Source organism: Halyomorpha halys, unplaced genomic scaffold (assembly GCF_000696795.3).
Source record: "Halyomorpha halys isolate HHAL.00 unplaced genomic scaffold, Hhal_1.1 Scaffold10.1, whole genome shotgun sequence".
Lineage (NCBI taxonomy): Eukaryota > Metazoa > Arthropoda > Insecta > Hemiptera > Pentatomidae > Halyomorpha > Halyomorpha halys.
This window is the reverse complement of record NW_027107501.1, coordinates 729893-756128: the sequence shown is the minus strand read 5'-3', so window position 1 is coordinate 756128 and position 26236 is coordinate 729893. Positions and strand designations below refer to the sequence as shown.

At 28.0% G+C, this 26236-nt stretch overlaps 3 protein-coding genes across 6 annotated transcripts in view; 2 read left to right on the top strand and 1 right to left on the bottom strand.

The window, feature by feature from the left end:
* Positions 1 to 1848, top strand: part of spin (Protein spinster) — a 197679-nt gene extending 195831 nt beyond the window's left edge. The window contains exon 9 of the mRNA XM_067045866.1: positions 1711 to 1848. Within this exon, the coding sequence (XP_066901967.1) occupies positions 1711 to 1727 (17 nt within the window). The 3' untranslated portion in view covers positions 1728 to 1848. The remainder of the gene's footprint in view (positions 1 to 1710) is intronic.
* Rabex-5 (Rabaptin-5-associated exchange factor for Rab5) lies at positions 1776 to 25868 on the top strand. Of its 4 annotated transcripts, none has more exons than XM_014416559.3 (13): positions 1776 to 1856; positions 9799 to 9965; positions 10038 to 10165; positions 10420 to 10674; positions 12318 to 12447; positions 12527 to 12624; positions 14614 to 14870; positions 19329 to 19460; positions 19540 to 19650; positions 20775 to 20906; positions 22017 to 22197; positions 24706 to 24857; positions 25601 to 25868. In XM_014416559.3, exons 2-13 carry the CDS (start codon positions 9811 to 9813, stop codon positions 25814 to 25816), a joined length of 1947 nt encoding a protein of 648 aa, XP_014272045.1. In that variant the 5' UTR covers positions 1776 to 1856; positions 9799 to 9810; the 3' UTR covers positions 25817 to 25868. The 4 variants fall into 4 exon arrangements, with proteins under 4 accessions (XP_014272045.1, XP_066901966.1, XP_014272053.1 ...); XM_067045865.1 differs by lacking the exon at positions 1776 to 1856 and adding an exon at positions 4140 to 4164; XM_014416567.3 differs by lacking the exon at positions 1776 to 1856 and adding an exon at positions 9398 to 9506 and having other exon boundaries at positions 25617 to 25868.
* On the bottom strand, positions 8550 to 9364 carry ND-B14.7 (NADH dehydrogenase (ubiquinone) B14.7 subunit). Its single transcript, XM_014416619.3, has one exon. The coding sequence runs from the start codon at positions 9238 to 9240 to the stop codon at positions 8695 to 8697; it is 546 nt and encodes a 181-aa protein (XP_014272105.1). The 5' UTR covers positions 9241 to 9364; the 3' UTR covers positions 8550 to 8694.
* Positions 25869 to 26236: the final 368 nt, after the last annotated feature.

Sequence of the window (26236 nt, the reverse complement as noted above, 5' to 3'; positions counted from 1 at the left end):
AAATAATTTATTTGATTGTGATTATTAATCTAAATTTGTTACCTGTGTAGTGTATTGATTGGTTTTTGAATTTTAATTGTATGCTTACTTGTTGAAGAAGCACATTCTAATTTATTTATTCACTATATGAGTTGTTTATCATTAATTTATTAATTAGAGTTAAATCCAGTGGGACATTGATTATACAAACTATTTGAAACTAAAGATGATAGTTATAATTGGAAAATTCACAAATGTTTGTTATTATTATACCTTAACAAGGATGTAACAAGGTGTAAATGTTTATTCTAAAAAAAAAAAAAAAATTTCAGTAAAAAATCTTAATGAAGTTAAAGAAAATTGACAAAATTTGATATTTTAGACCTTAATCTTTCAATTCTTTTTTTAGTTTTATTTAAAAATTTTAATGAAATTATTTGGATATTTTTTTTCAGTCCTAATAATTAAATATCATCAAAAGTTAAATAAAATATTGAACAACTTAAATTATGTTAAATAAGTACATGATGTTGAGAAATTAGTAAAGATTTCTAATTAATCAACTGTAATATGTGTACTTGATTTTAATTTAGCATAACATAAATTAATATTGTTTGGGCCTGTTGGAATCTCCTTGCTCTCTGAATTAGAAATTTTTTAAGGTGTTACCTTCTAAAACAGACTTAAATACTTATAACTTATAAAGGTCAAGTCATTTTTGGTTTTTATAATTCTTAAATAAATATTTTGACCATTAATGTTTCTGGATTTATCATGTTGATCTTATGTCTTGATTGGATTCAAAGATTTTTTTTGTATTAAGTGAAGTGCCAATAAAATTATGTGCTTGTCATCTAAATAGTTCTTTGAGCTTACATAATAGAATGTGATAACAGGCATAGCTGTTTGATAATTTCTTATTGATCAATTAAAGACAGTTTTTTAACAAAAAATTTATTGTACTTTCTTCAAAAATATGTTTAATTAAAGGGATCCGATCACATAACCTATATTCTTGTAATCAATGTCCTACTTAACTGTAATAAAAAATGAAATTTCTTTTATCATTATGTGAATCATTTTCATTCTCATCTACAATATTACGTTGAGGATAATTATTTTAATTTGATTTTCATAAATCTTCATTTAGTTTATCTTAATCATTCCTTCTTGAATTAATTTTATATATTCTTCATATTTTGAAGCATATCATTTAGTTATACATTGTGATTTAAAAATTTCTGCTCTTATGGTTTTATGAGATCATATAATCATAATACAATATGTATTGTTGTATGATTTGTTCTATCATAAGTTCTGTTGTATCAAACTATGGTTGAATGCATACAAATCGTCATGCTTCTTTTCCTGCAAATTATTTTTAGGGTTATTTTATAACCGTTTTTACAATGTGTACTTTATAACAAAGTTTTATTACTAGACCATTTTAACAAAATATGGGTTCAGTGATTAGGTTGATAATGTGTATGGTATTAAGACTGTTAGATTTTTAATTTTTCCTAAATTTGATTATGTTAAAGAATGCCTTGTATATAATAATTAGTAAGTTTTTTTTCCCCAAAAACTAAAGTATGTATATTTATTGTGTTATATAAGAGTGTTAAATGTTTATGTCAATCAAACATGTTATTTGAATACAAATCTCATTAAAAAAGTTTTTAAAGACGAGTTATCAGTTAAAACCTTATTACCTTTTGCATTATATTTCAGTACTGCTACAAGCATAAACCTCATGATGCAAAACAAATACATATTCATTTTAACTTTATATCCAGAGAGAAGAAAGTTGATTTCTTCAAGAAACTCTGAACACTAGAAGATTCTTTTGAAAAGTGAGACATTGGTAAATTTCACAGGTAAAAAACACATTATAATAAATAAAATAATATATAATCATCTTATATATAATTATTCCCATGACTTATAACAGTATCATAATCATTAAATTGAGAATAATAACTATTTTCCTCATTTACTATTTATGTATAATTAGATGTCCATCATAATTTAAAAGCTATCTTTGACTCCTTTTTTGCTGATGCCTAACATGTATGACGCCATTATTTGGCCACTGATGTGTGGCATACAAGCTATGAGATTAGGTTCAATGAGACATGGGTAACGGAATTTTTACCTGACCAGTGAAATCTGTTTTTTATTTGAACTCATCGTTTAAGAGATATATGAGATTGAACATGTATATATATTCTTTTTCTGTTGGCACTATAGACCATGGAGATTCCGGTATTAGTGATCACCAATTTTAGACAGTCACCCAACCAAGTAATGACCACATTCAACATTGCTTAACTTTGTTATTTATTGCAAATATTTTAACCCACATGGCTACCCTGGCCACATTGAGCATAATTATAATGTTTTAAATCCATTAGTGAGAAAGTTCTAGCTGATCCCTTCCCCAATGTTTGGGATAATAAAAAAAAAATGATAAATTACCTCTTTTTGTGGGTGTAAAAAAAAAAATGAAAAGAGAGTTTTTGATTTACATTTAATTTGCTTCGAGGATGTTATAAATCACTTTTGGTGATAGCTCTTTTTAAATATCCTGAAGTTTTTCATTTATTTTACACTTGCCATGAAAAACTTAAGAATAATCCCTTGTTTTGTTTTTGAGGAAAATTCTAAAGCATTTTCATGGGTAAGTCAAAGAAAAGTATCAAAATCTATTTTAATTTAAAGATTAAAATACTAATGATTATTCAAAGAAAGTATTAAAAAAAAGGAAAGGTTTATTTTAAATACATTAATAATATTTTTAAATCTTTCAGGTGGTCTGGCAAAACATAAGTCCAATTTGCGTAATTTTACTAGAGAACAAAGTTAAAGTATTGCCAACTGATTGCCTGAACTAAACATTACCACTCCAGTTTTATCAAAAACACAAAATATGATTAGATATATCTTTGGTTTTTAAAGTGAAACTTTTTTACTGATGTCGAATAACCCAAGAAAAACAAAATTATTTGGAATTAGATTGGTTTTGTGACACAAGATGAAAGGGAAGTAGTAGGGAAGGGGACGGGCAGCTGTGGCCAATTCTAGCAGGAAAATGTTTATATTGTAATAGGAGGGTAGGAGTTTAGAGTAGCTTAACAATCCTGGCACTGCTGGTCTGATGAGGACCTCCTGTAGTCTCATAATTTCCTATTACAACAAACAAATTTTCCTGCTAGGATTGACTCAGGAAATGGCTGTTCTAGTTTATTATGGAACTAATATTTTCTGTGTAAAGAGGTATTTTTTTCTTCTCACCCTCTAATTTATTGATCTATATTAAACTAAAACATTGCAAAATCAACTATATATTTTTATATATATACAGTTTATTTACAGATTAACATTAAAGATGTGCACTATAACAGGGAACACATGATTATTGTTAATACAATTTCAATACATTATTTCATTACTCATGAAACTTCTGGCAGTCCCATGACTGTCACAATTTTTTTTTCTTGAAAATTTCCAAGTAGTTCAATGATATCTTGTGCTTGATGAAATAACTCCCAATCACTTACTTTGATAAAGAAAAATCCAAAACATTGGACACACTGTATTGACTGATCACCACAGATTTAACACTCCAAAAATATGTTAGTGGTTCTAAAAAAAAATGTCAATTATAGTAGTACTAGGGTATTCCACCTAAGGGATGCGTGTTACCAAAAATATTTTGTTTTCCATATGTTCTACTCATCTCTGTTTATAATGTCCATTAAAAAAAAGAAAATCATTTCCTTAAATCAAATTTCTTTTTTGTGGTTCCAAAATCCTCAATTATCATTAAAATGACTTATTATAATTACAGTTTCCATTAAAACTTCTCTTCTGTGAACTCGGAATGTATTATTTGTATGGAAGAACCTTGTACAAATAAAATGCCATACCATATTTTCAGAAATGACTTCTTAATTATTTTAAATGGAGCTGGTAAATCAATAACTTTTTTAAAGTTTGTTACTGAACAATTTATCATTATTGTATGTCTATTGATATTTTCTATAAGTGGATCTCCAGAAAGGAATTTCATGAAACTAAAATGATAAATGTGTTCCTGAAATACTGCCTAAATTTATCAAAACATTTTTGTTCCGTCTATTAACTATCACTGTATGGATTTCAAAGTGGAATGGTAACTTTCAGGTTAGTATATGTATAATTCTATTACCGCTCAGCAATTGCTAATATCACAGTTTTACTTCTTTATAAAGGCTGTTAAAAGTGTGCTATTGTTTTTGTTTTCACCTATCTAATTAGGAAAGCTTTTAGACTAGTTTTCAATTACATAAAGTTAATGAAATTTTTTAATTGAGAAGTACTTGAAATAATAAATAAATATCAAGGAATAATACCACATTTCTCAAAGGAAAATGTCATTACCATGATCTGCTATTCTCTTGAGCAATACAATTTATAGTAGCTTTTGGTTACCTAACATTAAAAATAATTTTTCTCATGGGTTTTAAGCATACCATGCCAAGGGTGCAACTGCTGAAGATGTATTTGTTTATTTGTAAACTGAAGTAGACCTACCTTTTTCATATTAGACGTTTTTCCAAATATTTTTAAATTATAAAATTAACTTATTGAGTTTCATGAAATTCTGCCTGAAAAATCGATTTACAAAATATTTAATTAGTAAGCACTTTTTCAGTTCTTATTGAAAATTTCAAAAAAATAACTAAAAAATTTTAATCCATATTTTTAAGTACTAAACCTGAAGCTCAAATGACATTTTCCTTTTGAGTTTTTGGCATTTAGATATTTATTTTTATATTATATAATTCCTTACCTTCACCAGCTGCTGACCTCTATGGAGGTTAATTCAACTATTTCAAACTTGTTGGTCAGTGCTGCCATCTGTTAGTAGATTTTAGAGTTGGCTAAGTTCACTAGGTGAGTCTAATTCTCACAATCTCTGGTTGTTAGTGTATACTTAATCTTGCTAATTAAATAATAAGGTAAAGAAACATATTTGACTAGGATGTTTCTTAGCATATAGGTAAATCTATTGGTCGCTGCTCTCTCTTAGCAGTTTTCGGCAATAAATTAAACCAGTTGGTGACTGGATACTGTATCTTTTTATTCTAATTTTTTATACTACTATCTTCTAACATATGACATTAAAAGATAAAAGATAACTGGATTTGATTTCCTAGGAAGTTATGTGTTCTTTTTTTAAGATATTGAGGTGAAAAATAAACTTCTTTTGGAGTATTATCAATATTAAAATTTTTAACTGTATTGTAAAATCTTTTAAAATTTGTAACAAGACATTCTAAAAAGTCACAAAACAAAACTAGGCTAGAGTACCATTGATGGATGATACTAGTCATGTTACATTTTTAGCAATTATATTGTCAGCACCATCCTAAAAAATAATCAGTAGATTTTATATAGAATTAATTCATTCTATGAATTTTCAAAAATTTAAAGAATATTAATCAGAATTTGAAGAATAAAAAAAAAATTCCAATAGATTCAAAATTGACACAAAAATAAATTTTATCTACTATAAAATAAATGCAGGATTTTTATATTTTTGTTCATTAGTAATCCAAAAGTGCTTTATGATGTTATGAATAATAGACAAAAGTATCCCAACAAAAACTTTATAGTATAATAGATATTTAAACATGACTGGTTAACAATTCATAGATTTAAAATTTGTTCTCAAGTATCAGGTAACAGTTTATAGGATAGTTGTATAATTGATGACCTTCTTCTGATGGAATTCAAAGCAGTAACTCCAATTCACAATTACTATTTTGAAGGGTAATAGGTGATATTTTCATCACTTTTTTCAATAATTAGTATTTTTTTTACAATGAAGTTTCCTACTTAAAATAGACTAGATAATTTTTTTTTTCTTTTTTAGATTTAGATGTTCAAATCAAACCTTTTGATCTTAAAACATGCAGTAATTCTACTAAACCTAAAATATAAACATTATTTCTAAAGATATTTCTATTGACTATTCGGTCAGTATAAGATAAAAAATATAAACATGTTTTTTCTCATACAAAAAATTGAAAAAAAACTTAACATTATTTATTGTTGGAACTCATATAATTCTTCCAAGAGATGGGATATTGATATTAGCTATCACCACAGTAGGCAAATAGTGAATATAATAATATCTGGGGTTTTTTTCACCTTTGAAATCAACATTTAAGAGTTTAAATGTTGAGATAGTCTTACAGCTAAGCTGGTTCATATTCTTTTACCTTTCAACTGCACTTGAGCCATTAAATTATCACTATAGACTAATTAATATACTGGTTAGTTCTTTTAAAATCTTTATGTTATTTAGATTTGATACTAATCTTGGCTAACTAACAAATCCTGAAGATATACTGACTGTTATGTAAAAGTCTGATATTTTCCAGGTATCATTTCTTTTACATTAAAAGCCTTGCTTCCTAACATTAAAGTTAGATTTACGTAAAATAACTTCAAACCCTCAACAAAATTATATTTATTTACTTATTCATAATTATTTAGCCTTCTCTATAATGGATCTAATAGTCATTCATGATATTGATAACTTTATTATAAATAAAATTGATTAGATAAATTGAATACGGCTTTGTATTTCATATTGCCTTGGTAAATTTAATAACTTACTTTTAATGATTGTTCCTTATTGACCTAAGATTCCTTTAACTTAGTAGTTGAAACAGTAAACTAAAGTTGCACTTTTTTTTTCACATTGAAATTGAATTTTTTTAAGTAATAAGAATTTCATGATTCTAAAAAATGTGTTAAAAAGTTCTACAAAAACCAAGAAGAGTTCCTATAACTGGTTTCTGTAATGAAATATATGAACACATTAATATTTAAATATTCTTCAGAAAAGACCTGGCCAAACCAGTGCCGAATACATAATGAATTTTTTGTCCTATAATAATAAAAAAGAAGTCCTCCACAGTGCAACTTCACCTATCATGTTTTAATTAATATTAACTTAAAATCTGTAAACTATTAATGGCATTTAATGCTCTGACCAAATTTGGAAACATACATTTTAAAGTTCTTGACGCAATTGTCAGACATCTTTTGTTTTTAGTCCAATGTACTAATGAAAAACATAAAAATTATTGTTTTCAAAAGAATCCACATATGAAACACCCAGTTGAATGAATACCATTTAAGATAAAATAATTTATTAATAAGTAAAAAGTTGATAAACTGAATTTAAACTTGCAAGACAATGAAACAGTCAGAATGCTTAAATACATGATTATAGAATGATCCTACAAGCATCCTAATTGTAAGACTCTTAATTTGGGTGTGAACACTAAGTAAATTTATACACGTTTATACTAAACCAAACTAAACTGGGGCTTTGAATAATTTAGTAACATTATTTATTAATAATAGATTTTATTTCAATTCATACTTCAAAAAAGACTGCATTAAGATAGAAATTTTCATTTTATGGGAGGACAAGCTAGATAATTTTAATAATAACTAAAACAACTTGAGATTAGAACAGTAAAATAAAGTATTCAATCATTTGTAACATTTATAAAATATGGTTTATGTATCTCAGAAAGAAAATTCAAGATGTCTCAAAACTATGTATGAAAGAAAATTAATTGAAAAGGGAAGAAAAAAAACAAAAATAATATTCCATTAATACAAACTACAGACTAAACAGTAATAGTTAGAGATATACAAAGATGGAACAGTATGTTTAGGGCAACATCAGATTCAATATGCAGGAAAATAATAAATAAACTGTGAAACCTCTTTACAAAGAGTGGCCAGGGATCTGTTGAAGAGGAGTATGCCTTGCAACAGAGTTTTAATTCCTAAACTTCCTAGACGAGACAATTAGTAATTGTCTATGAAGAGGGATGCCAGTAGGAGAGAGGTGTCTATTACGAGAAGTTTCATTATATAAACAAGTTTTTTTTCAGTTAGCACAACAAACCTATGAAGATCCTAGGCTACACAATATGATTCTTTGGAAATTCATTGCTTATAGGGCACAAATAATCTGGAGGGTATAATCCAACCTCATGTTACAATGAACCATGGTTTATAGTTTATACATGGTCTATGTATAGCTCCTTAGTTGGTCCCAATCGACAGTATCCTTCCTATTTACACATTTGGGTTCAAGAACATCAGACAAAAAAAATGTTTTGACATTATTTTAGGTTGGTTAAATTCCAAATATACTACTGTAACTGGGCTTACTTTTTCGACTCGAGTTATCCCACAGAGAGTCCCAAAGCTAGTACAATCAACTGAATATGTCAAAAAAGAAATAAATAAAAACATTTTTTTGTTAAATTTCCCAATATTAAAGAAAATAATCAATATGCACAAAAACCAGTTGAGAAATATAATGTAAGGCTCATAATACAACTTTTAACTTCAAATCAATAGAATAGCATATAGAACACTACTGTAAGGTTTAATTACAATTATATTTGCATTCCTAATCCTACATATTTTATTGAAGCAAAGGTTAATGAATCAATACAAATTTAAAGAACAAAATCAGTAACAAAATATCAACAGTCTAAGCTTTTATTCGGTGAATAACAATAACAAAAATTTAAGAAATGAAACAGAAAAAATTACTTGTTTAGAAACTTTATTAAATAAACATAAACACTAAGTAACTGTTTTTTTTATTGATTAACTAACAGAAATAAATTATATTTCATCACCTCTTTTCCAAGTGCGACCTGGGTCTTTAGTTAAAGACCAATCTTGACGAATCCAAAATGGATCATAAGGACTTTTCCTTGTTATTGGATTGAACAAGGGCCAATTATTCTGGAATGAATCCTTAATTATAACAGCAAAAAAAGCCAAAGCGAAGCCTCCATAAACTCCAAATTTGTAACTCTTCTTCCAAACACCCCATATTCCTCCTACTGCTAAGCCTCCGATAGCATAATTCACCTGATCATCTTTCTTCCTTATATTAGTTGCAGCACAAGTAGCAGCGGAGAATGCTGCTCCCATTGCTGTAATAGGCAATGTAACATATGCATACCTTCCTAGTATAGCTCTATATCCTTTGGGGTGAGAGTAAAGAAGGACATCCATTGTAGACGCAAAAAGACCAAAGTAACCAGCTTTTTTAGTACAAAAAAATAATTTTTTCATACAGTCTTCACCATCAGGAGTATCGAAGTATGAGTAACCATCAGACCGTGGTTCTTTGTCTTTAGTATCCATATTTAGCACCGACATTTTTGTGTGATTCTTTAAACCTAGGAAAAGAGTTTGCAGAAAAAAATAAAAATTGCTATAAAATTAGAGTACCTAGATTATAACCTTCTTTTGGAGATAAAAATACTCGCCTGCAGCGCTCTCTATTGAGGTAGAAGTGAACTATTCTAATCAGCTGTATCCTGATATTCAGGGTCATCTTTGTTTAGTGTGTTTTAAAGTTTAAAGAAGTCTCGTCTGTTAAAAGCATTGTTATTCAATAGTGTCTACTATTAAGTAAAATAAAGGTATACTTTGCAAATGTTTTTTTATTTAAATCTTATATTATTCCGTTTTAATAAATAACTCATAAGTCCTATGAACAATTCTCTTAATTAGTATTTTTTTTTTTTTAGTCTTTCTTTCTTTTTTATTTTATTTTGATAGGAGTCTTTTCTTATTGTATTTATATTTCCTGATTGTAACTATGCTTTCCTAATTATATTTTCAAAGTTTTAGCTTTTATTTCCATATATTTATCCTTTATGAATAAAGAAATTCTAAAATTCATTCCAATTATTCATGGTTTCTTTATTTTAGGTAAATGTGATTATGTACACGTTAAAGAAAGCTAGTCTACGAATTGACGAATCATATTTGAAATGTAAAAATGGATGTGACTATTACGGTAATGAAGAATGGGGTGGTTATTGCTCAAAATGTCATTGGGAGAGGAAAAAAGAAGCTAGATTAGAAGTTGTAGAGAGGTAATATTATATACCTGAAATCAATGGAAAATAACATTTAAGTTTCTATTGTTATCTACAAATATTTTTCAGAGGAGCATTGAAAGAAAAGCAACAACAATCTCCATTAGGTTTTGCTAAGTTTGAAGAAAAGAAGCGTTATCAGTCAGATAAGAAAGCTAAACTATTAAAAGTTTTTGCTAAGTCCCCTAATTCTAAAGGTTTGTTACCCATTTATTTCAAAAGTTTTGATATTTTTATTTATGCCTTTAATTGTGCTTAGAGTGCTAAATTTTAAGGATTAAATCTTTTTATTAATTTTGGTGTCAACAGAATTTGTTCTTTTTTTGGTCCTTAGTTTCTTAATTGTGTTCATGATGTAATTTATCTGGTTTTGATTATTGGCTACTATCTCACTTAGTTTTGAATGTTATTAGTTGTTAAAGTTATTAACCTATACTAAATACTATTCTAGATAGAGGAAAACCAGAATCACTTTTTGGACCTGAAACTGGAGAAGCAGAAGCTGTTCACGCTGAATATCAGGAGCTTTTTTCAAAAGTTGGTGCCAAAGTAGAAAATGACATTCATAAATGTATCAGAAGTTTCTATAAAAAATTGCTAAGTGATGCTGAAAATCCTTTAACATCTATCGATGAATTGTCTGAACGGGCTCAAAACTTTTATCAGATTCTCACAGCACGACTTGATGAAGAAACTTGTTATAGAGGTATTTATTATTAATTTCAAAATTCTCAGTCATAATAGGTTGTTTAATTTGTGTAACTATTTTGCTGATAGTCAACTTACTATTTTAAATTTTTGATAAATTAACTATATTACGTTTTATTCGCTATTCCTTAAGATAGTTTAATCGCACAAAATTACTACTCTAGTCATCTGCACGATTTTATTTTACCTCTTAATTTTTTATTTTTGTTATATATGAATGAATACTATTACTAATTTTTTTTTTATGAATTAAAGTCTTCAGCATAACATACTTTTATGACTGGTTTCATAAGGTGTTAAAATAATAATTAGGAAATTTGATTTATTAATAGAATAATATTTATATTAACTTAGTACCATAAATAGCTCCTGTTTGAAGGTAAAACATTGTAATTAAGAAATATTTTACCATTATAAAAGTTTTCATTTTTCAAGTTACCGTGTTTTACAACCAAATACCTCAAATATATATTAGTTTTTTTTCCCCAACAAAAGAATTTGATTCTCAGAGTAAACCCCTATATGGTCAGTATGCAGATTGGGTATGTAAAGGCCCATTTCCATATGACAGATATCTGTTGTACAAGTTTGTCATACATGTGCTGATAGTTGATAATATTGCCAAACATTATTATTGCAAATCCTGATAGTATGACAGGTATAAAAGTCATTTGACACGATGCTAGTAGCTTTGCTAGTTTTCATTTTCACCTTTACCATCGAACTTGGGCTTAAGGTTTTGGCCAGTAGCTACAAACTCATATAAGTCTGGAAACTTCTAAGCCAGATACTGAACCATGCCAGGTCTACCTCTACTCCTGACTCAGGAATAAGGGGTTCCCATTGGAAATTATTCACTTTTCTAAAGTCTCTTTTTCACAGAAGTGATGAAGCCATGTAAAGTGAGGAAAAATGTTGGTTACTAATGTTCACACCAGAGTTTTACTTTTAAGGCTTTAGGATAGTGGTTCCAAAACATTTCATGGATGATAACTTTTCATTGTTTTATTCTCAATTAGTTTCTTTTTGTTTTATTTAGTAATCTTGTTGTTGTCTTCAATTTTTCTTAGTAAAACAATTTTTTTTTTTATCTGTCATAATAAAATAGATCCTAGCCTAATACCTTTAGTATATTATTGATAAGTTAAAAAATATGAGTAATAGATTTAATTTTTTAATAAAAAAAATAGATGTTTAAGGACACAGATGACACAAGTTAAGTAACTATATTAACCCTTTAATAGCTATAATCTTGCAAATGATTATAAAGAGTGAAATTTTGTCAACAGACCAATTTTTATTTATTTTACTATTGAACATAGTTCAAATGAAGCTATCAAGGTCTACTGGAATAGTTAAAGATATCCATTTATTTTTTGTACACTCTCAGAGTTTTGTCTCTTGTCGGTGACCACTAATAAGACTAGGGAATCGTAGCCAGCAACAATTTCTGAAAATTTATATGAGGCTTTAAATTTAAGATTATCCATATAATGGCCAGATTAGCCGAAATGTTGGCAGTAAAATACATATTAATAAAAAGGTTGAGGCTACAAGGATCTATTTGATTATATAACCAATTAATAAATATAACCACACTCAAAAAAGAAATAAATATAAATATATATATTTTTTATTAAGGACTGAGTAGTGAAGAAAAAGAACAGCTGATCGACTATGCTGAGAAATATGCTATGACTTGCCTTTATAGAATATTGTTTTGTCCTGCTACAACAACTGATGAGGATAAAGATCTTTATATTCAAAAGAGGTTTGCCTATTGCATAGAGGTTTTTTGTGTACTTATTATTTAGAATGTTTGAGAATAATTGTACATTTTTTCTTTTAAGAATAAGGCAATTAAATTGGGTTAGCGCTAAACATTTAGACTGTGGCATTGATGAGACGAATACTGAAGTCCATGATCTGGTTTATAGTTCTATTACAGGTAGGTGTTCCATTAAAGTTAAAAAAAATTTCCAGATATTTCTTAATTTATGATTAATTACTGTACAGTTTCATCCATGATAAATTTGGAGTATAAGTAAATATGATGGACTGAATGAAATGTAAAATTTGTGTAGAATAATAAAACAACCAATAAGTTAAAAAAAACTGACTTAACTATGAGCATCTTTAAATTGTCTGAGGAAAAAACTTTTCTTAAGTGGAATCAAGCACTAGTGCACATATGCAGCGTATGAACAATTATAGCCATATACCACATTTAATCACTTTAAGATTCTAAGGTATTTCAAAACAAAACATATTATTCAGAATTTGTGACAGAACAGATGCCACTAGCAAACAGACCTTTGACAAAGAAAAGTCTAGTATCCAGGTCTGAAGTAGTCTCATCAGGTCTCAAGCTGTCTACTGTTTTATTTACAATAATATTTACAAATTCAATAATAATAATAATTTTGAATCATACACCGAACAGTTTGACGAACTTTTTAAGAAATGAATTTTACAAACAAACATACAGAAGTTCAAACATGAGTTTAATATTAATTTAGCTAATGTAGCTTACTGGCGTGATAATGAGTAGTATTCTATAGAAAGAATATAAGTTTGAATGATAAAACTTTATCTGGACTTTACTGCTTTTTTATTTTGGAATTATTATCCTTCTTACTTCAATTTATTTATTTATTAATTTTACATCAGTGTTCCAATACTTTCGACATTTTGAATGGTTCATCTTCGGACATGGGTTAGTACATGGAAACAATGCACTGTTCAAAGGTTTTTAGATAGAAAAACAGTCTAAATCGTTGAAAGTATTAGCATATCGTTGTAAAAATAAACAATAAAGAAATTGAAGTTAGAAGGCTAATAATTCCCTAAATAGGAAAAAAAAAAAAAAGCAATCAAGTACAGAATTCCCTTCAGATAAACCACTCAATAAATTTACCTGAACATTTATGTAATACAAGTATTTCCCTAATACATAAATATAGTGTATAAACTATTTACTTCATGGTCTATTTATATAAATAATATGATAACACTGCAATGGCATATTTGACAAAAAATTGTTTTGATTTTATTTTAAATTGGACATGTTTCTAAGATAGTACTGTAGATTGGGGTTACTTTACTATTTTTAACTACTAGGGTCATGATACTAACCATCCTAAAGTTAGTAGGGATTTCACTAAGTAATCCAAGCCTACTGTATAATCTATGGAATACATCCAATGCAAAAAAAACAAACTTTTTTTTATAAGATGTGCCACTATTCAAGCAAAGCAGTGGTGTTATAATATTATGGTTTAGTATACTCTTGTATATTACACTGCAGTACTTTCATTAAAATAGTATGTTCAGTATTTTATATAAAAATGATTGATGTTAACTGAATATGAAGGAGGGAGTCTAGGGTGCTATCAAAAATGAACTAAAAATAATTATCATCTATTTATTTGCCAACGTTTGCAGGGCTGTCGTGCTGATAGCCATATCAAATAATAAACTGAATCATAATGATAATTAAGTTCCATTACCTGTCTGCTGATAGACATATCAAATAATAAACTGAATGATAATGATAATTAAGTTCCATTACCTGTCTGCTGATAGACATATCAAATAATAAACTGAATGATAATGATAATTAAGTTCCATTACCTGTCTGCTGATAGACATATCAAATAATAAACTGAATGATAATGATAATTAAGTTCCATTACCTGTCTCTCTGCACAGCAGCCCTGTAATATGGGGCAAAAAGTCTGCAAATAAATAATTGATTACTATTTTTTGTTCCTTTTTGACTATACCCTCGATTATCTCCTTCATACTATGATTAGTACTTTGTATTTTATTATTTACATTATTTTGCATTTTATTACTATTGATTTAAGTAATGTCCTTTTTTCTTTTGGTGAATTATCCTCTATAAGTTAAATTTCATGTATGTAATTGTTGATAGAATTACTTGGAATGGATTCGACAAAAGCACCACAAGACAAACTTGGTTGTGTCATGCGTTGCTGTAGAAAGATTTTACACCTAATGCAAAAATGCATTGGTGGCCCCACCTCGGCTGACGATTTTCTTCCTGCTTTGATATTCGTCGTTTTGAAAGCCAATCCTGCTCGGTTGAAAAGCAATATTAATTATGTTACGAGATTTTGCAATGCGAGTAAGCTGATGTCTGGTGAAGGAGGCTATTATTTTACAAACCTGGTATGCATGAAACAATTAACTAGAATAAATGTTAAGTTTTTATTCTGCAAATTAAACACTTCATTTACTTAAAAACTCAATTAATTTTTTTTTTTTTCATCTGATCATGACTACTGCTATGACTAAAAAGATATTACACTGCTTTCAAATTATTTAGTTTTTTTGGTGCTGTTGTTTTTTAAATACATAATTTTTAATTTACCAGAAATCTCTCTCTCTCTCTCTCTCTCTCTCTCTTTTTTTTTTTTTCAATTCCAAATGCGGTTTAGTTACAAGGAGAGATCTAATTCCAAGCAACATTTGCAGTGAGTCTCATCTTTGAGTGTTCTTGGTATGGAAGAATAATGGGAAAAATTGGGGTCTTGGCAACTTGGGCGTCTGTGAGCAATCTATCTACAATATTGAATTATTAATAAAAGCATTGGTTTATTCAATGTAGAAATTTCTGAAAAAACCCCAAAAAAAACCATAAAACTTCATACAAATTTTATTCATAATTGAATGTTTTAGATTTCAAATTGTGTTTTTTCAAATTCAGTCATTATAATTGTTGACAATTTTTCGATGGCCTTGTTGTATTATATGGTCATCTTCCCTTTCCAAACTTATAAGATTCAAAGATAATAGTATGCACTATATCGCTGAACTCACATACCTCTCCTCTCTTTATACTCCCATCACATAGAACTGCTTCCTTTGATGGATTTTTCTGTTCCTCATCCTTTTTTGAAATTCTTTACCTATTTCTATCCATTACACCTCTTCCCTAACTCCCTTCAAATATCAGCTATTTTTTCACCTCTTTAAATCTCAATATTCAGAAGAAATTTACAATTTCTGTAGAATCAATTTGATCATTAGAAATAGAAATACTTTATATATTAAGGCTATAAGCTTGACCAGGGTTGTCGAACTTACAAAGCCTCAAGGGCTAAAATTAAGAACTTGGATAAGGTTACGGGCCATATTACAATGGTATTTATATACTTTAAATTTTAAACTTTAAAGTATCAATAAGGTAAATATAAAGGCAAAGTATTTTTATCATTTACTAATTGATACAAACATTGCATTGACAATCAAAATATATATTTAGTGTGAACATTGTGGTCGACCAGTTGCATCCTCTAACAAAGAAATATCCATCCACCTCTAGTTCTGTTGTAGTCAATCTCATGAGGTGAAGTAAAGACACATCAGCAAGTTTATTTATATTTTTTTTTTTTATAATCTTCATCAATGAAAACACACTTTCACATAGCCACGTGCTTCCAAACATTGAATTTTAACTTTTAAACAAACATATTTGGTATAAGTTTGTTTATATTAAATTATAAAATCTCTTTTAAAAGAAAGGTGTTTCAAAGTAATTTTATTTTGTCTAATAAGCTCTCGCGGGCCCTTGCTGCACAAAACGGTATTGCAGGCCGTGTTTGGCCCATGGGCTATAAGTTGGACAACCCTGAGCTAGACCATTAACAATCACTTAAAGTTCGCTGTTTTAGTTTTTAGGAGACCATGTCGCAAGAATAAAGATTATTTTTCATCTCATTTTCACTTTCTTGTTTAGGAGCTTATATTGTTCAATGTAGAAGAAAAAACTTTCATTATACTTGATATATATTTATTCATGTATGAAGTTTTAAGAGAGTTTTTTCCCCAGTAATTGCTACATTGAAAAATATATGACCCTTAGCAAGATAGTGCATACTATTGTTTTTGTACATTCGTTAATTTTTTCCTATATTAATTTAATTTTTATGTTTTAAATGTATTACTTATTACTTTGTTAAATTAACAACTATTTAATTTCTCTCTTCTTTCTGTAATTGTTATAAATAGTCAATAAATCAAATAAATTTTTGTAATTTCATAATAAATAATAACTAGCCACAGTTATTTTGCCATTTAAAACAAACAATAACTAATTTGATTTTTTATTTAAATGTATTCATTGTTTTTTTTTTTCTGCAATAAATTCTATTTAAAATCATTAAATAAATTTTCTCTTTAAAAAAATAAAAATCAACCTCAATAACAGAGGTCAGCATAGCTAACTCACTGCTCCTCTTTGAAGTGAAACTTCTTCATCGATGTTCTACATCGATACAGGTGTAAATTGATTTTGTGATGCAAGATGGAATGGAAGTGGTGAGAGAAGAAATGCTGGTCAATGATTTGTAATTGCTGATTTTATTCTGCTGGAAAAGCTATTGTTGAAATATAAGCGTTTCCAGGAAGGATTTTTTTGCGTGGATAAGGGAAAGTAGTTGAAACGTTCAAACTAATTGTCTATAAAGTTTTTTTCAGAGATGCTTGGTACCACACTTTAAGCGAATATATATGTTAAATTGATTAAAAATATTTTTTTTTTCCTTTACCTTTGATAATTCTTTACCGCTTCTCTAATAAAATAGTTTTCTTCTTCCTAAAATGAAAGACTTGGTCCCTTATCTCTTCCTGCTTTTTAGTCTTAACTCTAGCCAGTTCTTTATATTTAATCTTTCCTTATTAATTATAAATGCTTCTTAATGAGTCGAAGCTATATTAATTACAAATGCTTCTTAACAAGTTGAAGGCAGGACAGGCAGATTTCTATTATGAGATAGATTAATTTTGCCGTTCACTCTCGTCTCTTACCTACGATTAGTCATTTAGCTAATCGGTGATGTTTAGGCTATTTGCTTATCTTGTGAAGGTGCTCGTTACCACCCTTCTTTTTTTATTTGAACACAGTTTTAAATATTCCACACATCAGAGAAAGTGTTGACTGTAGATTTTCTATTATGTTTATTTATTTATCATCATAAATTATTATTTATTGCTTTGTATGTTTAACGATGGTAAATATTAATTTTAACCTAATTATTATATTCATTCTAAACTATGTAATTATGTTATAAATAAGATTTATATCAAAATATTTTTTTGAAAAAAAAGTTTAAATGGAGGTAGCAAGGGCTTACTTAATTACATACTTTACCCTATGATTAGGGATATAGGAGGTTTCCTTCTATTGGCCAAAATATTCTTTCCTAAATCCCTTACCTGGATAATGAATCAGGTGATTTGTAATAGTTGTCTAGTGAAAATGAAGATTGGCCAAAAGAACTTGAAACTGATGAGAGTGAGCTTAAAGTTTGGCTTATTATTGTAAGAATTTTGGCTTTCGGAGGAAAACTCCTGTATAACGTACTAAAATAAAGCCAAATAATTAAATGCTTATATGGTTATAAGTATTTTACATTTATTATTAAAGAAATGACAAACTTATCTTACCAAATCTCTCCGTAGTGCTTATACAGTAGATGTGACTGGAAGGTTTTTATTTTTTTGAATGGCTTTCCAGAATTGTTTGTACATAAAAATGTGTTTTTAACTACTTCTGAACTTATTTTCTCTTACCCATAAAAGAGATAAAGTTGGTATAGCAAGCCAAAAATTTTAAAATAATCCTAAAAGTGATTACTGGTGATATGGATCATTAACATGGCTAAAGGAAGGAGATGATAAAAAATATAATTGAGTCATGAAAAAATGATATAAGTGGAGAAGGAATTTTTATACCCTTCAGGAAATTACACTATATCTCAGGTGAAGGACTGGTACTCAGGTAGTATAGTATAGTTATAGTAGTAATGTTGGAGGAATGGATAAATCGAAGCAGAGAGGTTTAAGAAGCAGATTCGAAGTTCATTTATTTGTATATACAAACTGGATGTGGGTTATATTACGGATTGTATAAATTATACATAACTTAATCTGATGGAAGATTCCTTATGGAACTTAATTATAGAAATAGCATTTTAGGATATGTCTTATCCCTGGGACAAATATCATTATGAGGGGCAACAATAAGTATACAATAGCATTATTGTGATCCTGGCACCAGTGGTTCCACTGCCTTTAGTGTTCTGAAAATATTCATAATTTTTTTTTCAATATTATGAATTAGATAATTAAATGGCTTAGAAAAAGAATGTGATTTTGAAGAGAATTAGTATTTGATGCAAAATGCTCCTTTCTCTCTCTATCAAGATATTTATTTAGTTAGTTTGTCCAAAAATGTAATTCCAACATATTTAACTACAATATTGTGGATTATGAACTATATAAAACATGAAATAAAAATTCTAGAATTTTTCGAAACTGCTCTACTGAAAAATTTATATCTTTTGTCGTATCCCTAGGATGAGCAAATAATAATTAAAACAATTATTTATCTTCCTACATTTTTTTTTCTGTCTTACAATATCAACCTTCTTCTGTTTCAACTTAGTTTACATTTTCTTTTTGAAATGAGAAGAATTATGTCGTTAAGCTTGTTTATCTATTCTCTAAATTAACCATCAGACATTTGTTGTTTATATATTAATTTAAAAGTAAAATTTAAATATTATTAAAAGTGAAAGCTTTGTGTTACTAAATTTTTCAATCATTTATTATTTTATATTACAGTGTTGCGCAGTTTCATTTATAGAAAATTTGACATATGAGTCACTTAACATGCCTGAAGATGAGTTCAACCAATACATGTCAGGAAAAATCATACCATCTGGAACTTGGGAATCCGCTCTAATCATGTGTGAAGTAATCAATAATTTTATATGTGTAATTTATTTTTATAATATTCCTATACTCCTCTTGTTAAATATTTCTTTTATTTTAGGGTATGCATTTAATTAATGAAAATCTGTCTATATTTGGAGATTTGAGGAAAAGGCATGCTGCTATCATGATGGAAATTGAAGCTTTAAAGGACGAAATGATCAAATTTCAGGTAACACTTTTTTTTTTAATATTTGAATTCAGTATGTTATCTTACAATAGGTTGCTTAAATAATTAGTATCCACTACTAATGTAGGCGCAAAAACCAGCATCATGTAATATTTTTCTAAAAGTCTAGTCAAATTGCAAATTAACCTAAAAGTAATTGTAAATTAATATCTTTCAATGGTTCTGGTGAAAAACTGTTTGAAAGAGATCCTGTTGACAAGCTACCACTCCCAAGGGGTGCGTAGACCTTATAGAGCAGTTTTTATTTTTATAAAAATTTTATTCTTATTTAGTTTTAGTTTTGTACAATTTGGGTTTTTAATGTGGATCTTAAGACTTTTTTTTTACTGAATATACCCTTCATTCTATTTTTTTCTGTTTTCGGTTGGCTTTACAGACCTTGTAGATCTTTGTTGATTCTATCTGTCTATATGGTTTTTAACCATATATGGTTTTTTGCCTTCTCTTGCTAATTATACTGATCTTCATTGTTGTGTAGAGGCGTCTTGATGGATTGCTTCAAGCCACATGCCTCACCCATCTTAACCTCCTTGCCTTCATATCACGAGATATTGACTGACCAGCCTCTGCAAGCTGTTCACTGTTAGTTCTCCTCCATGGCTCTGGTCCCAGATTCCTATTGTAATCTCTTAATTCTGCTTTCTAGTGTACCTATTAGAGCCCAGGTTTCATAGCTGTATATCAGAGCTGACTTTATCATGGCCTTTTACACCCTTAGTTTAAGATTTTTCAGGAATTCAGTGTTCTTGGTAGAGAGAAGAAGGCTTTGTTCATTATTGTTATAAACTGGTCTATCTCAGTCCGTTGATCATTTATTGATGTTATTGGATTTTTTTACTTACAGTTTTTTTTACTCAATATATCCTTTGTTCTGATTGATAGTTAATAATTTAAAAATTGGCAACAATGTAAAAAAACAAAAAACATTATAATAAAGCAAGCTATTCATACTTCTTAAATTTATATTAGGTATGAAAATCTATTTTTCAATTTATCATTAAAAGTCTTGCTTTTGGTTTTTATATTTACCTTAGTATTACAATTATAAATCTTAATACTTGTTTCAATATTTAATCGGTATTTATAAAAGAATTGATGGTATATAGGATGAGCTGTTGGAAAGAGTTTCTGATTTACGAGAAAACGTGCCCCTCGAGCTAAGGCCTATCAGGGAGCCTATGGACATAGATGCTGAAGATCCCGCCATTGCAGATTTACCCCCGCCATTGTCTCCACAGGTAATTTGACTTTGTTATGTACAAAACAAGTTATTATTATCTTTGACTAAATTTGATAATGTAATTACAGGCTGTTCCTAAATTTGATAGCAAAATGGTTCCTGAAATGTGTCAAGTCAAAATGTATTGAAGCAGTTGAGCTGTCTTTAATATTTATGTACGAATAAAATTAACAAGTTTTTAAATATTTATTTCTTTAATGTGGTCTTGAAATATATAAATAAATGACACTTTATTGATTAGTATTTGGTGTTTTTTTTTTTTGTTAATTTATCAAGAAGTAGTTAAAGTTATTAGTTCTTGAGTAAACGTGAATCTATATTATAAAGATGAATCTAACAATAATGTAAGGTCTTAATTTTACATCTGTGTACACAGAGCTACCTTATTGTTCTCTAAAAACTAGAAACAAAATAAATTGAAGTTTGATTAAAATACTATACATCTCATTAATTTAAATTTATAAATAATTATTATCCCTTTACTTTTCAAGTTCAAGTAGCTACCTTTTAAAACTAAAAATAGTATAATAAAGAATTATGGTATTGAAAAAAATCAACATTTCCAGGTGTGTTAATATTTTTCCTTCTAATCATACTTCAGTTCTTAAGAAAAATAATTTGATCACTGATAAACATTCATTCTGCAGAATTAAACAACATGTAACTTCCAAAAATACAAATTTTTATAAAGGTTATCATGTTATTATATTATATGTTATATATCAATTTTATTTTTCAAGAACAAATTATATCATTTTTAATTTTTAAATTCTTTTCTTGTTCGGCAAAACACATATTAAAAACAATATAATTATAAAACTCAAACATTAGATAAATGATATGTTGATATAAAAAAAAAACAATTTTTTTTTATGTCGAATGAAATGATGGTGTAAGTTGTAGATTGGAAAAGATGTAATGTTGGATGAAGAAAAGATCGAAGATGAGCTATTTTAGCTCAAAACATCCACTAATTATGCACCTATGCATTTCCCTTGATACTATATTTCGAAAATGGCTTGTCTGATTTAAAGTTGGAGGATCAACTACTTTTGCCTACTGTATGAACTATTCAGTTCAGATAGGTAATAAATTTTATTTTTCTTAGATTGTGGAAGAAAGAGTGCAACCGCCCAGACCTCGAACCCCCCGGCAAGATAGCCCCGAGTGGCAAATACCTTCTTATCCCGATGAAGCCCTTGTTACAGTAAATTATGACATTGATTTGTCAGACCTTTCAGGTGGGGAGGCTAGTCAAGCTGATGATCAACCAATGCACCATTCCCTTGGTAACTTAAACTCTATCTTCATTTATTATAAGATTTTTTACCTATTTTAATACATCATTGTTAACATTTATATTAGATATAAGAGCTAGGATTATATATATATGTGTAAACTTTATATATAATCTTTACACTTTCTTAATACTGGTTTTTATTGTTTAAATAAAATAAATTTTATCCAATTTTAGTCTCAAAACAATTTATATTTCTTTATAAGTCCATCGTTTCGGCCAATTTGGCCATTCTCAAGGACAATCTTATCACAAACAACTTTTATCATACCTATGATTTTTAACAGTTCTAACAAATGACAGTATTAATAAATTATCATACCTTAATACAATTTTAGAACTACATCAATTTTAAAAATCTTTATGCCGGCTATTCTGCCAGGTCATTAATTTCAGTTCACAATCACCCTATGACACATTAAAACATTAGGGGATCATATGATTTTATTAATAAGCAATCCTTAGCTTATATCTAATTACCTATTTTGTCAATTCCTCATATTAAATTAAAAATTAAAACTTTTAATCACAGTTAATTTTCACTATTATAATTTATCAGAACAATATCTGTAACCTTCCCCACACTCAGGTCAGGCACCCAATTTATTTATTTCAACAAAATTTTGGTTAAATTTCTTATTTCTTTTATAATTACAATTCATATCAAGGTTAATTATAATTATCAACATTAATTTTATCCCATATTTTTCATAAATTAATTTTACTTCAAATCTCTGCATTGTGTTGGTTCATATTTCTTGTCTGTTTTAAAATTTACCGTATAATTGATGTTTTCTGATATGTAAATAGACTCAAGTATTTTTCTTTTGAATGTATTATTTTCTTTATGTTTTAATTTTTAATTTAATATGAAGAATTTACAAAATAGATAATTAGACATAAGCTAGGGATAGTTTATTAATGAAATTATATGATTCTCTAGTGTTTTAATGTCTCATAGCGTTATTGTGGACTGAAATTAATAAACTGGGCAAAATAGCCTGCATAAAGTTTTTTAAAATTAATGTAGTTCTAAAATTGTATTAAGCTATGATAATTTATTAATAACATTATTTCTTAGAATTGTTAACCATAAATCATTGGTATAATAAAAGCTGTATATGATAGATTGTCCTTGAAGATGGCTGAATTGGCCAAAATATCGGACTTACAAAAGAAATTATAAATTGTTTTGAGACTAAAATTGGATAAAATTAATCTTATTTAAACTATATATATACATTTTAAAACAAATTTCAAATATGATCTTTGGGTGATGAATATGGCTATTTGTTTCCATCTATTTTACCTGTAGATCTGTGAGAACACCTTTGATTATACAATGAGAAATACATTAATTAAATTTATATTTTCTGATAATATTGATAAGATTATGAAAAATTTATTATTTTTTTCAAAATTCAGTTCACTCTTGGGAGCTTTGTATTGCATTGGAAAACTGGTATGAAAATAGATAGGGAACCTCTGATATAAATTTTGATTATTTTTCAATTGTATTATTGATTTGTTTGTTTTGCCTTATAAAGAATTAAAATATTGTTAGGAGTACTAGATTTCATGATATCATCACATTCAGATATCATTTATTGCCAAAATAAATTCTTAAGATGTTGATTTCTAGTTGTTTGGAGAAAGTAATTGGTTTATGAGAAAATATATCTCAGGAACTAGTGGGCATACAGATGTCTGTTAGTGCTCAAATTAAAGCTAGTTGACTATACTACAGAGTAGTTTATGACGTTTTTCTTCATAAGAGAAGCAGTTTCCATGATATTCACCAAAATAAATTTACAAAATGTTGATTTCTCATTTAGAAAAAACTTTTATGGAAAACTATATCTCAGGAACTGTTAGATGTATATTAGAGCTCAAATTAAAGCCTTTTGAATTTACTATAAAGAATTTTCTGATTAATATTTTTGTAGGACTTGTAGTTTCCAATATATTTCCTAAAATATATTCACAAAATATTGAATTTACTTTATTTGGAAAATATGTTGTTAAGGTTAAGGACATTTACTGTACCCATTACATACATGGTATCACTGAACAATTTTATGAAAGAATATAATGCACCATTTTTTTTTTTATTTGAAGAACTCAAAAATGAACTATTTGTAACTTCTGGAACAGCTGCCATTTTTTATCCCCCCTTACCTTAGTGGGCAGTATCATCAATTTTGACTAATTGTAAGTAGGTTTTCATTAATATAATCAAAAAGTAGGTGAAATAACTTATCTTGCACTCTTTATGATTTCCTAAGTACTGAAAATTTTCTTTCCATATTCTGCGCCAGAGTAATGCAGTGTTGGGTAAGAGAAAGTATACTTTACTTTCTTGAATTTTATTAATTTATTGTACTAATAGTTATTATTGCAATAGATTAATAATAAATCTGATTTTAATCAAATGCTTTTAATAATCTTGTAAGCTAATAATAATTCATAGAATAGAGAAATAAATTGTTCTAATTTACAGATACAGGCTCTGTAGCATCTTTGGACTTGTTCAGAACTTCACCGCCACCGCTACCACCAAGCAATTTGTCTTTGCTTGATAACGATCAGATTTCACCTAGCCTCCCTTCTCCTATCAAACCTTTACAATCTTCTTCTTCTTCACCATATCAGGTTAGTTCTCTTATGTTTTTATTTATAAGTTTATTAAGTGGATTTAAAAAAAAATAAAAACATTTTTATTTAAATTAATATGCCTTAATTGTAACATAGGCTTATATTTTTGTTTAAACAAATTTAAATTTTGCAATCAGTTCACATACTTGTCAGTATAAGTACTGACAAGTACGTGCATAATCCACAAGAAAATAGGATAACTGGTAATATAATATTTTTTAATCACGACAAATGCCTAAAAATGAAAAGACGTCAAATAATTAAGATGGACTGGATAATGGACAGTTTGTCCGAAATGTCATCCAAAATATAATAAATAAGTTATGTAAGAAATGTTAATAATTTTTTTCCCTTGAGAGTAGATAAATAAATTGTATACCATTAGCGAAAAATTAAATAATGATCTATATTTTGCATTTTTCGAGAAATTAAACAAACTTTTGATCATTTAATCAAAATATGGTTCAATTTTTCTGATCCTCATCCTAAAAAGTAATGAACGAAGAGGATGAAAAAAAAAAAATTGCAACACTAATATTTTCCTCATGGTCATCTTGTTTATAAATATAATGTTAGCTTTTTTTTTTTCATCATTCTAATATTTTAATTATAAATATTTTTAAAAAATAGATTAGCGCTCTGCACTGCATTTTTGCACTGGCTTGGATAGATGGTAAATTGAGTTATTAAAATTTCTTGTGAACTAAATATTAAGGTTTAGAATTGAAATTATATGTTAGGGTTTCTCGTCACAAGGTTGGCAGATTCCGAGCATCCCATGTGATACTGGCACGTCGTGCTTTGAGGAGAGATCACAAAAGCATTTACATGAGCAGCAGGGACAACTACAACATCAACCTGTACAGCAGAATCACATGCCGGCCCAAAATCAGGAGAACAGTCTAGGAATCAAAATTCTTGGTAACACATTGGAAGCATTAGACAGTCTATTGTAAGGTAGTCTGTATCCACGTTTACAAATAAATATTCGTTGTTGTATCCATTTTATTTACGGAGGTTTATTATATGTTATTTTTTTTCTGTTCTATCTTCAATCGCTTATAAGTACGTTTCATATTCCATTCGGATCTCAATTTACTTTAATGCGTAATCATTTTTATATTAATTAAAAATAAAAAAATTGTATCCTCATACTTTCAGAAAGTGCCAATTTGACAATAAAAATCATAATTTAATCATTTATATTCTTGGTAAAGAAATAGCAACACTTAGCTATATAATTTCTCTCAGAAGCATTTTTGTTTAATATGATCAAGCTTGGCACACAGGTACAATAATTCTGTGTGTTCATTTTTTTAATGAATTTTTTTGTGTATTTTAATTATTTAATTAATTACATAGGACGTTGAAATTGA